Here is a 13020-nt window from a genome sequence, read left to right as displayed (position 1 = left end):
AGAGAGAGACAGAGAGAGAGAAAGAGAGAGAAAATATACAATTGTTCCAGCATAATTTGTTGAAAATATTATCCTTTTTAAAATCGGATTGCCTTTACGTCTTTTTTGAAAATCATTGGTTCACATGCACATGGGTTTGTTGCTGAGTTCTCTGTTCCATTTACCTATTTGTCTTGATGTAAATACCATATTTCTTTGATTATTGAAGCATATTAAGTCTCAAAGTCAGGTATTACATCTTTCACATTTGTTCTTCTTTTTCAAAATTGTTTTGTCTACTTGTAACTCTACATATAAATTTTAGAATCAATTTTTAAATGACTACACAAAATCTTCCTGGGATTTGTATTGGTACTAATTGAATCTAAGATCAATTTGAGAAGAATTGACAACTTAGTATATATTTCTAATATATGAACACAGTGTATTTCTTTGTGTACTTAGGCCTCCTTTGATTTCTTTCATCAGTGTTTTGTGGTTAGATTTATACCCAGTATTTCTTTTATTTCTGTGTGGTACTTAAAAGATTGTGTTCAACTATTCATTAGGAAAGCAGTTTATTTTTGAATATTGACTTTTTACCCTGTAGCTTTAATAAACTCATTTATTAGTTCTGGGATCTTTTATGTAGATGTATTGGAATATTTTATATGTAGACAATCATGCTGTTTGCAATTAGTGACAGTTTAACTTACTACTTTCTAATCTGTGTGCCTTTTATTTCTTTTTCTTAGCTTATTGCACTGACAAGGGCTTCTAGTATAATGATGAACAGGGTTGATGAAATCAGACACTGTTGCCTTTTACCTGATCTTAGAGAGAATCAGTTTTTTACTATCACATGTGGTATTAGCTGTAGGTTTTTGTACCTCCTTTGTATCATGTGAAAGAGACTCCCTTCTATTCCTAGTTTGCTGATGGTTTTTAACATTAATGGATGTTAAATTTTGTGAAATGTTTTTTCTGCGTCTATTGAGTTGATCCTACAGTTTTTTTATGTTTAGTCTGTTAAAATGGTAAATTGTACCAATTGATTTTTGAATGTTGAACTAGCCTTGCATTTCCAGATTAAACTCTACTTGGTCATAATGTATTCTCTTATTTATATATTTTTGGATTCGATTTGCTAATGTGCTTTGAAGAGTTTTGCATTTATGTTCATGAGGAATATTGATCTGTGTTTTATTTTGTTGTAATGTCTGTATGGTTTTGCTTTCAGAGTAATGCTGGCCACGTAAAAGGAATTGGGAAGTCTTCTCTCCTATTTTGTGGAAGAGATCATGTAGAATTAGAATTATTTCTTTCTTAAATGTTTCATAGAAATGACCAAAAAATTATCTGTGCCTGGAATTTTTTTGTCATTGAAAGATTTTATCCATGAATTCAATTTTTGAAATGGTAACAGGTCTATCCAGGTGATCATTTCTTCCTAAGTGAGTTTTGGCAGTTTCTGTCTTTTCAGAAATTGCTCAGTTTCATCTAAGCTGTTAAATGTATGACCAGAGAGTTGTTTATAGTATTTCCTTAATATTTATTTAATGTCTGTAGGGTCTGTAATGATAATCTCACCTATCACTTCTGATTTGATAATTTGTGTATTCTTTCTATTTTTTTGGTCAATCTGGCTAGAGTTTGATAAATTTTGTTGATCCTATATAGGAACAAGCCTTTGGTTGCATTGTTTTTCTCCATTCTTTTTTTGTTTTCAATAATACTGGTTTCTTCCCTAATATTTATTATTTCTTTGCTTCTGTTTGCTTTAGGCATAAATTACTTTTATGTCTCTGGTTTCCTAAGGTGGAAGATTATTGATTCTAGATTTCTCCTTTCTAATCCATGGACTTAATGCTATATGTTTCACATTAAGTATTGCTTTAGCTACATAACACAAATTTTGATGTTTTATTTTAATTTTCATTTCCTTTAAAGAATTTTCTAATTTTTTTTGAAATTTCCTCTTTGATTCATGGATTTTTCAGAAATATATATTTTTAATTTCCAAATACTTGGAGACTTTTAGGGTATTTTTTTGTTACTGTTTTTAATTTCAAATTTATTTGTTATTTTCAGACTATCATTGTATGATTCCAGTTGTTTAAAATTTTTTAAGGTTTGTTTTATAGCATAAATCTTGTCTATATTTTTAATGTTCCATGTGCACTTGGAAAAAATATCCTGCTATTATTGAGTGAAGGGCATTTTGAAAGTTGGTTAGGTTGAATTGCTTGATACAGTTGTTCATGGCTTCAATATCCTTGCTAGTTTTCTGTCTACTTGTTCTCTCTTCAGTCTTATCAGTTTTAGCTTTATTTATTTTGGAGCTCTGTTGTTAGAAGCATACACATTAAAGACTATTATGTCTTCTTGATGAATTGACCCTTTTGTTGTTGCATATGTCCCCCTTTATCCTTGATGGTTTTCTTGTTCTGAAGTCTATTTTTTCTAATATACTATTGCCAGTACAGCTTTATTTTGTTTAGTGTTTTCATGGTATATCTTTTACCATCATTTTACTTTTAATATAACTATATTATTATATTTAAAGTGGGTATCTTGTAGACAGCTGACAGTTGGATCGTATAGTTTTATCCAATCTGATAGTGTCTCTCCTTGTTGATCAAATTGGACTATATATATTCATCTATCTTCAACTTCACTGACTCTTCTGTTATCTCTGTTCTGCTACTGAGCCCATACTATGGGACTTTTAATTTCAGATATTATGTTTTTCAGTTCTAAAATTTCCATTTGGTGCTCATTATCCTTTTTGTTTTCTTTTCCTCCTGAGAATGTCTCTATTTATTTCAAAAATGTTCACCTTTGTCTCATGGAGGATGGTTATAATATCTGCTTTAAAGTTTTTTCTGGTAATTTCAAATCTGTCTATTTCTTTGAGAATTAATCACATCCTTATTCTTTGTGTGTTGAGTAATTTTGGATTGCATCCTGGAAATTTTGAATATGAGACTCTGGGTCCTGTCAAAATCCTCTGGATAAGATTGATTTTTTGGTTTAGCAGTCAAATAACTCAGTTAAGTTTAGATCACAATTCTTAGTTCTCCTTCTGTGGGTGATGTTGCAATGTCAGTTCAGATTTGTAAGCCTTCACTATACTGTTTGAATCTACTCCTTGGCATTCATTACTCAGGAGTTAAATGGACTAGGATTTATGATATTGTTTAAAGCCTCTGATATGCTTCTTTAGAAGTGTTCCATGCATGCACAGCTTCAGGTCTTTTCAGAATTTATCCTACCCCTGCCCCACTTTCCATATCCCAGGGGCACCTTTTTTATACTTTTTTAATGGCCAAAATGATGAAGTTCTTTCAGAGTTTTCTCTTCCCTTGCCATTGCACAATTTCATGCCAACACTGGGGGCAAAGTGGTAAGAAAAAAGAAAAATACTTGGATTTCCCTTACTTCTGTGTACAACAGGGGCCTCTTTTTTTACTTCTGTCCAGAGAGACAGGTTTTTGCTCAGTGTTTTGGGTAACTGCACCACTGCTTTTTCTGTCATGATAATACAGTTCTGTGAGTGGGGTTAACCTTGGGGTAGAGATAAAAGAGAATAAAGAAAAAAAAAAAAGCAAAACATGAGATAAAACATGGATTTATGCCCATGCTCTCTGGCTCACATATGGTCATTTTTTCAGTTACTTATTTTGAGTTATTGCTACCTGTGCCTGCTGCACAGTTCCCCCACTAAGCCAGAAAATAGAAAGAAAGAAAAAACTTAGAAAACTCACTACCCCATTACAGATAATTCCTCAAGTTAGGATTTTTCTCCCATTCACTTGTTATTATTTACTTTTTAGAATCTGTAAGTAGTTGTTTTTTGTATTTTGTTCAACATTTTTAGATGTAATCAGTGAAAGAGATAGGCTGTAAAAAGCCCAGCCCATCTTGGTTAGAATCAGAAGTCCTTTCCTCTGGTTTTGAAATGCTGCTTATTGGACAAGTATTTTCTGTGCAGGGATAATCTCTTAGAGAATTTCAAGTTTTAGAATTATTTAATTTGTATGGTGTTTGCCCCATGACTTTACTGTTTCTATGTCAGTAGATTGTCACATGCAACCTTTATTTGATCTAGGAAAAAAAGAATAAAGAATGAGCATGGACCCTTCCTTTAAAGGAATAAACAATTTAGTTGGATGATGCGGCTAAGGAATTATAGAATTACCATAATAGAATATTACCATTACTTGCAAATACCATAAATATAACATGGATGAATTGCTAAAGAAGTTCAGAGAGAAAAGAGATGGAGAGAGGCTTTGTGGACTATATAGCTTTTGAGCTGATGTTCAAACATGAGTAGGACTTAAATGGGAAAAGATGGGAGAGAAGTGCATTTTGGACAAATAAACAGGATGAACATAGGTATTGTGGCTAAAAAATGTGGAAGTGATACAAGAGTAATTCAATTTATTTAGGAAAGCATAAATGCTGTTTAACATTCACACATAATCCTCCAAACTTAAAAATATATTTCTAAAATGTGACATAATGAAAACTTTTTATATATTTATATTTTTATTTCTTTCTAATTTCCCTTCTCTCACTCTCTTTAGAGTGATTTTTCATTAGTTAATTGCATCTAAGATGTTACATTACTCTTTTGATGTCTTTTCTTACATAATTAATGTCATAGACTGAATTATGCTGCCCCACCAAATTTTTATGTTGAAGCCATGACTCCCATGTGACCATATTTGGAGATAGAGCCTTTCTTTTTTTTTTTTTAAGACAGGGTCTCACTCTGTCACCCAGGCTGGAGTGCAGTGACACAATCCCAGCTCACTGCAAACTCAAGTGATCCTCGCACCTCAGCCTCCCAAGTAGCTGGGACTACAAGTGCCTGCCATCATGCCTGCTAATTGTTTTTTGTAGAGATGGGGTTTTGCTATGCTACCCATGCTGGTCTCGAACTCCTGGGCTTAAGTGATCTGTCCACCTCAGCCTCCCAAAGCACTGGGATTAGAAGCGTAAGCCACCATGCTGGCCCTGAACATAAGTCCTTTAAAGAGGTAACTAAGGTTAAATGAGGTCTTTAGGGGGAGCCCTAATCAAATAGTAATGGTGTCCTTGTAAGAAGAGGGAGCAGCACCAGGAACATCTTGCATGGAGCAGAGGCCATATAGGACACAGCAAGAAGGTACTATCTGCAAGTCAAGGAGAGAGGCTCTGCAAAAACCAAACCTGCTGAAACCTTAGTCTTGGACTTTCAGGGTCCAGAACTGTGAGAAAATAAATTCTGTTGTTTAAGCCACTCAGTCAGTGGTATACTGTTATGGCAGCCAGAGTGACACAAGGATAATGCTCACATTGGAGGATAAGAAAACTATTTTCTTTTTTATCTAAGCTACATTTTTGTTTGTTTGTTTGTTTGTTTTGTTTGAGACAGAGTCTTGCTCTGCCGCCAGGCTGGAGTGCTGTGGTGCAATCTCGGCTCACTGCAACCTCTGGCTCCCTGGTTCAAACAATTCTCCTGCCTCAGCCTCTTGAGTAGCTGGGATTACAGGCATGCACCACCACGCCCAGCTAATTTTTGTGTTTTTAGTAGAGACGGAGTTTCACCATATTGGCCAGGATGGTCTCGATCTCCTGACCTCATGATCCGCCTACCTTGGCCTCCGAAAGTGCTGGGATTACAGGCATGAGCTACCGCACCCGGCCTAAGCTACATGTTTTATACCAGGCTCTAACTAATAACTGATAAAAATATGGTTTCTTTTATTCTGGGGGACAAGTCATCCATTGACGTTCCAATTTCATGTTATAATGAGAGTGAATTTAATATGTTATCCTGTTATATCCCCCTACCTTTTTTTGCCTCAGTCACCTTTTATTTTCTCCTCCTGCTCTTCTAATGACCTAAATGAATTTGCTCTGCTCACTTTTGTTTTTTGTGTTTTTTGTGTTTTTTTTTTTTTACTTAATTTCATTAAAATGTCGTACTTCTCATGCTCTGCTCACTTTTGAAGAGTGTGGCAGTATCTTTAGAAAATTGGCCAGGATTAGAGCTTGTGTTGATTGAAACTTCTAAGAGAAAGAGAAAGAATAGTGATTTTGTTGCCAATTACATTTCACACAAGGTGGAAAGCTATGTGGTTGAATATCATACAGTAATTGCAGATACTGATGAAGTCATCTGTTCACTACACCCTAGAAAATAAACTGGGTTCCTCCTGGAGTATTGCCTTTGTTCTTCTCATAAAGCAAATATGTAATGAACTACATATATGACACTAAATACAGAAGTGTTTGAAACAAAGATTGGGTCAACAATTGTGTTAACACTTAAGTGTCCCTGCATATTATGAAGTTCAGATGATATAAAATCATGCTTTTTACCTTTTTGTTAGGCCGTTATTTCTTTAATGGTCTAGATTTTGAGATATAATATTCCAAACCTCTTTCCCTATTATACAAATGACAGCAGGTGGGAACTAAGGAAGCAAAGTGACTTACTCAAGGTCACATGATTCATTAATGGGAGGGCTTAGTGAAGAACTGGAGTTTCCTTATTTCCAACGCAGTCCTCTTGATGGTTGTCACTGTGACATAATTAGCAAGAGCAGCAAATATTTTCAAAAGTGTAATTTAACATTTAGAAAATGTAATTTTCCAAAAAGAGTATAATAACTTGTGCGAACTTTGCAGGATGGTTTCTGTAGTTGCCATTCAGGTAGCCCACTCAATCTACACGTCTCTGTTTTAAGAACATAGTTTCTCATAAGTTAAAAAGTAAAATATTACAATAAAGGGCAAACTTTTAAAAAGTGACCTGTGATGTGAACATGATTAAGTAGTGTAGAAACAAATCATGGCTTGACCAGCATCGTCTTTCTCCTCCTTTTCAGGAATGCAAGAAGGTGGCCTCTGATGATAGATCCTCAAAGTCAGGCTAATAAATGGATCAAGAACATGGAAAAAGCCAATAGTCTTTATGTGATTAAACTTAGTGAACCTGACTATGTCAGGACTCTGGAAAATTGCATCCAGTTTGGTACTCCTGGTATGTAGTTGAATAACTAAGATACATTACAGAACTGCCTGGAGAGGGCACAATTAACCCAAAACTGTATAGATTGTTTCAAGCGATCCTCCCACCTCAGCCTACCAAGTAGCTGAGACTACAGGCACATGCCCCCACGCTTGGCTAATTTTTGTATTTTTTGTAGAGATGAGGTTTCGCCATGTTGCCTAGGCTGGTCTCAAACTCCTGGGCTCAAGCAAACTGCCTTCCTTGGCCTCCTAAAGCACTGGGATTAAAGGCATTAGCCACCATGCCTGGCCCCAGACTCATCTTAAATGGTGACTTTGTTAACGTTTTTCATTATTTAATGATAATTAATCAAATGAGTATTTTAAAGATTACAAACCTCCCAGAAGGTTAGGCGGTTTTCTTTGTCTCAAGATTCATTTGTGATGCTTCCCCTAATTTAACTGTTTTAATTTTTGTCTGTTGTTTCCCTTTAGTTTTCATTATATCTCCAATTCTGCATTTAAAAGGGCCACTTGATATATGCCAATAGTATTTTAACACAACACTAGTTCAGTTATTTATGTATTCCTCTCTCATCTTACCCTATAGAAGTGGCAGAGAGGAGGGCCGGACGCAGCTCACGCCTGTAATCCCAGCGCTTTGGGAGGCTGAGGTGGGCGGATCACCTGAGGTCAGGAGTTCGAGACCAGCCTGGCCAACATGGTGAAACCCTGTCTTTACTAAAAATACAGACATTAGCCAGGCGTGCTGGCGGGTGCCTGTAATCCCAGCTACTCAGGAGGCTGAGGCAGGAGAATCGCTTGAACCTGGAGGTGGAGGTTGCAGTGAGCCAAGAGAGTGCCACTACACTCCAGCCTGGGTGGCAGAGCGAGACTCCATCTCAAAAAAATAAAAAATAAAAAGAAGTGGCAGAGAGGAGAGTACAGATTTTATGTGCCTGGTTATTATCTGCCATCTAAAATAAAGAGATTATAAACATGACAAAGATTTTTCAATACAGCTCTTATGTAGATATCACATTTATCAAAACGAAAAACAGAAAACTTGCGATTTGAGTAAATTGGGGTTATTAGTCATGCTTTAAATTCATGTAGCCCATCAAATTTTGACTATTTACATGGCCAAATAAAGGTAAGCCCTTATGAAACTACAATCTATTTAGCTCCAGGACAGTGCAGCAAGTCTCACTTGTTATTAGACCTAATATAATATGGAAGAATCATAATAAATATTCCAGGTAGTCTTACAGACACCTTATTTGTGCACATTAAAAGGGAGTTAGTCTTCAAATATTAATTATAGTTTTAGGCTATATTAGAATAAGTGTGAAATGAAGACAGTCTAAGTCTACCTATGAAATTTTGTGTTTATGTAATAGACACACAGACACATGCACACGTGTTATTTCATTCATTTAATTGGTGTTCTTAGCATATAGAATGTGATATAGGAGTTACATAGAAAAGGGGAACATGATCTCTACTATTAAATATTTTGCCTGTTTAACAGTAAGATCAGATATATGTGTGTGTGTGCATCACTGTAATAAAATTAGAAAGTGGTTATCACTAATTCTTATTGGGATCAGTGTAGTTAATGGGCAGGGGACTGTCCTTGGATTCAGAGTACTTGCCTCTGTCACTCAGTGTTTGCTTCAGTGACCTTCCTGAGACTCAGTTTCCCCATCTATATTTTAACCATATAGTATGAGGAAGAAATAAATTACTGTATGTTGGATACTTACAGTGGTGTCTATTGATCAATTTATGTTTTTTGTTGAACATTTACTGTATGATTTATGTGTATCATATTTTAGTATGATATAATAAGAAAGGCACAGATGATGTACTATAGGAATTCAGAGGAACTGGGGAAGACTTCTTGAAGGAACTGGCACCTTAAATACTTTAAGTAGGCTGGACACAGTGGCTCATGCCTGTAATCTCAACACTTTAGGAGGCTGAGACGGGAGGATTACTTGAACCCAGGAATTTGAGGCTAACTTGGGCAACATGGTGAGACCCATCTTTACAAAAAATACAAAAATTAGCTGGGCATGGTGCTATGTGCCTGTGGTCCCAGCTACTCAGGAGGCTGAGGTGGGAGAATTGCTTAAGCCCAAGATGTCAAGGCTGCAGTGAGCTATGATAACACCACTGCACTCCAACCTGGGCAACACAGTGAGACCCTATCTCAAAAAAAAAAAAAAAAAAAAAGAAAGAAAGAAAAAACCAAAAACAAAACCCAAAACATTAAGTAATTAAAATTACTTAGGTTAATTTAAATATTCAAATAATTTCCTTGACACAGTAAAAGACAATTAAATGATAATTGAGCATCTACCATATGCTTGACATTCTGGAGATTTCTGTGATGTCAGTCACAAATCTTGATGGTAGAATTCCATAATTTTAGACACAAAAGGGCCATAGAGATTATCAGTTTAGTGTTTTCCAAAGTATGGGTCATAACCATGGGAGAGAGAACCAATTTAGTGGGTCATGACCAATATTTTGTTAATAAGATGCAATAGGAAGGAATAGAACATAGTAGGCTGCAAGGCATAGTATAAAGGTAAGCATCATTTCATGAAATTTTTGTTTAAATTTTATATGCATATATATGTACTTAGTCAATATTTAAAATGTATTTCCTACTTTGAGTTGTGGCCAGAAAAGTTTGAAATCCAGTGGTGATTCCAGCCACTTCATTTTATTAACAAGGTAAGTGAGGTATTAGAGAATGTTAATTAAAAGGCTTAACCAAGGTAGTTAACTACCCCTTAACTATACTGGTCCCAATAAGGGTTAGTGATGGACGTTCCCTTTCTATTTATGTGTATATCATATCACCATACTATATGCTAATTAAGCCAGTTAAGAGGAGTGCTGAAACTAGTCCCTAAGTCTTCTTTGTCTGGTGCTTACTGTGTTACACAAGCAAGATTTTCTTTCAGTTGATTTAACCTACTTTTTGGAATAAAATACTTTTTAAATGCTAATGATTATTTACAATGCTTTCTAACATTAGTCATCAGAGAAGAGTGAAGTTTTAATCTCTTAATGGAAGGAGAGATAGATGGCAGATTCTAAAGCTATTTCTATATTTAACCATCAAGTAAAAGAATTGGTTACTGTTAAACATTTACGACATAAAGACTCTTCCATTTAAGGAGTTATGTTTAGATATTGGCCTCTTCAGAGTCAGTGGCTTTTGATCTATTGTCCCTTACAGGCAGCCTGGGTTGAGCAGGCAGAAGTTTTTGCCTGCTTCAGCTGCCTGCTTCAGCTACCTGCCTCTACTTCAACCAGAGCAGGTCTCACTTTTCTTTTTTATATTGCAGTTTATGATAAGATCCTCTTTGAAAAGAAGTATTCTGCTGCTTAAAAAAAAGTTTGAAAGCCAATGTTCTAGAAAATAAAGGTACATCTGTATTAGCTATGCCAATGGATAAAGTGTGCATAAAATACTAATCATACAAATATTGCTGATAAATCAATTTGTAGAGAAGATATTTTAATGACTTTCCATTGAATCTATTAAAAAAAACTTTGTATCAACAGCAGAATTTATCATATCTGAGCCCTCCTTACTTTTCTCATCTCCCAGCACTTTACTTTTCTTTCCCCCTTGTATGTAACAAACCAGGGATATAAAACTACTTCCAATTTAGTGTTTCTTTCATTTGCTCATTTATTTGTCCATTCATTCATTTAATTAACATTTATTTTGCAACTACCATGTACCAGGCAGTGTGGTAGGTACTAAAAACAACATGAATAAGACAGACTCAGTCTTTAGTTTCATGAAGCTTATAGGTTAAAGGGGCAGAAAGAGATTACAGACAAAATGAGGATTTAGAAGATGGGAGTGCAGGGTACTTGGGAGCAGCCAGCACTGAAACAACATGGCATTGTTTCAATCTCTTAGCTTGTTTTTGCTCTTCCATCCATCTGGTGGATTCCTTTAAATTCCATCCTTTAAGATACAGCTCAAATACCTCTTTTTCTGTGACATCTCGACCCCTCCAATGAAGTACCAACACTGAAACTTTCATGAATTTCCATGATTGCCCTTATTTTATGTGCATAACCGTTTGTTTCTCTTCTACAAGCTGCGTAAGGGCACCTGATAGGTGCTGAGTAACTGTTGAGTCTACTTTTGATAAAATATGCTACAGAGTTGAACATAAGTTGTAGAAGAAGTTTTTTTCTATTAATTTGAAGTCTCACATGGGATAATATAGATAATTCATAACTTAAAAACCACATTATTTAATGTCCTACATGCAAGAGAAATTTGAAAAGAACATTTAATTCTCATTATGTTTCTGTTGCTAAGGATAACTGTTTGTTTTGAGTGAGATGATGATCTGCCTTACTCAAAAATATTAGTGGCTGTGTGCTTGGATTCCTAGTCTTGATTTCCCATAAGCTTTGCAAATACTGTGATGTCTAGTGCTTGAGAATGAGAAATGAGGTTTTAACATAAACCAGCAAATTGTTAATCTTGATGATAGAAACATGAAGAGAAGTCTGTCTCTTGAATTTGCTCCTATTATTTTAACATGGTATATATTTTGATCTAATTAAAAGTTAAAGGAGTCAAAATAAAATAACGAAATTAAAGAGAGCATTCTGGGTAATTCATGTACCTATACATTTTTTCCTTTTTTTAAAATTTAAAATGCTTTAAATTTTAAAAAAATTTAAAATTTTCCAGTGAGACGCATAATATAATAAATATTCAGTACTAAGGATATATTTCTTTGAAATCAAGACACTACAAATATCTTTCCTAACAGGATTAAGACTTGATTCTAGCAATAAGACAATAAATTTTTCAAAATTGGGGGAAAAGAATCAAGTCTGTAATATTTAAGTTTCATAATGTATATTTTAGCTTCAAAAATGATTTTTACATATATTAATATAGACACTCTTAATTACATTTCAAAACTAAGAAAAATGTTAGGGTGAGTAGGGGATGAAAATATATAGTTACTTTTAGCCAACATTAAATATCAGATTTTATGTAAAAAATTAATATTGATAAATGTTGAGGCAGTAAGAGAAACTGAAACGTTATAATCTTCCTTAAACAGAATTTTGGTTCAAAATGGTTGAGCAAATTAGATTTTAAAAATATGATCATGTAAAAGTGAAAATGAGAAATTGATATCTGTTATGACTGTTATTGTTTAACATTGTTAGGAAAGTTGTTTTCAGTGCAATAAAACAAGAAACAATGAAGGTGCTATAACATTTAAAGGAAGAAACAATTGATATAGTAGGGCCAGATATACTGAACAAAAACAAAGAAAGAAAGGAGGAAACAAAATTATCATATTTATAAACAATATACCTCATCTAGACAACTAAAGATAATTAACTGAAAGGTATCAGAATTTAAAAATTCAGTGGAAGAGATACATTCCAAAAAGAATATTAAATCAGTGACAACTGAGAACCACCTATTTTGGTAGTTATTATAGTCAACCAGTGAATAGAAAGCAAAGCAAAACAAAACAACAAAATAACAACCTAGAGTAATTTTAACAATAAAAAGTGAGAAAAAGACAAAACTTTTCAGAAAAACCAGAGAAGGCTTAAGTACGACAGCTCTTTTTCTCTGACAGGAAAACTGAAAGTTGTAAAGATGTAAACTTTCAGAAATAAATGTTTAGAAAATAATACTTAACCTAGAAGAAAAGAGAGTAAGTAGTAAGCCACAAAACATTCAAAAGAGTAAGTTTGGAATTAACTGGAATAAGCTCTGGAATGAACCCTAATATATGTAAGGCTTTGATGCTCTATGAATTAAACCTTATAACCAACAGAAAAATGATACATCACACCAGCAAGTGGTATTAGGAAAATTGGCTTTGTGGAAAAATATTTTAGGTCAGAGTCTCACTTCACACCAAAATATGTTCCAGATGAGTTTAAAAATTAAATACGAAAGAAACAAAGACAAATGCTAAAAGGAAACATAGTCCTTTGATGGGAAAG

At 34.4% G+C, this 13020-nt stretch overlaps 1 protein-coding gene across 10 annotated transcripts in view; it reads left to right on the top strand.

Annotated features, from left to right (window-relative positions):
• The window catches only part of DNAH7 (dynein axonemal heavy chain 7), a 393327-nt gene that overhangs the window by 291720 nt on the left and 88587 nt on the right, over positions 1 to 13020 (top strand). For all 10 annotated transcript variants that reach the window (XM_054679168.2, XM_054679169.2, XM_054679172.2 and 7 more), the window contains one exon: positions 6864 to 7018. In XM_054679168.2, the coding sequence (XP_054535143.1) occupies positions 6864 to 7018 (155 nt within the window). The remainder of the gene's footprint in view (positions 1 to 6863; positions 7019 to 13020) is intronic.

This window comes from Pan troglodytes, chromosome 13 (assembly GCF_028858775.2).
Source record: "Pan troglodytes isolate AG18354 chromosome 13, NHGRI_mPanTro3-v2.0_pri, whole genome shotgun sequence".
Lineage (NCBI taxonomy): Eukaryota > Metazoa > Chordata > Mammalia > Primates > Hominidae > Pan > Pan troglodytes.
This window is presented reverse-complemented; position numbering and strand designations above follow the sequence as displayed.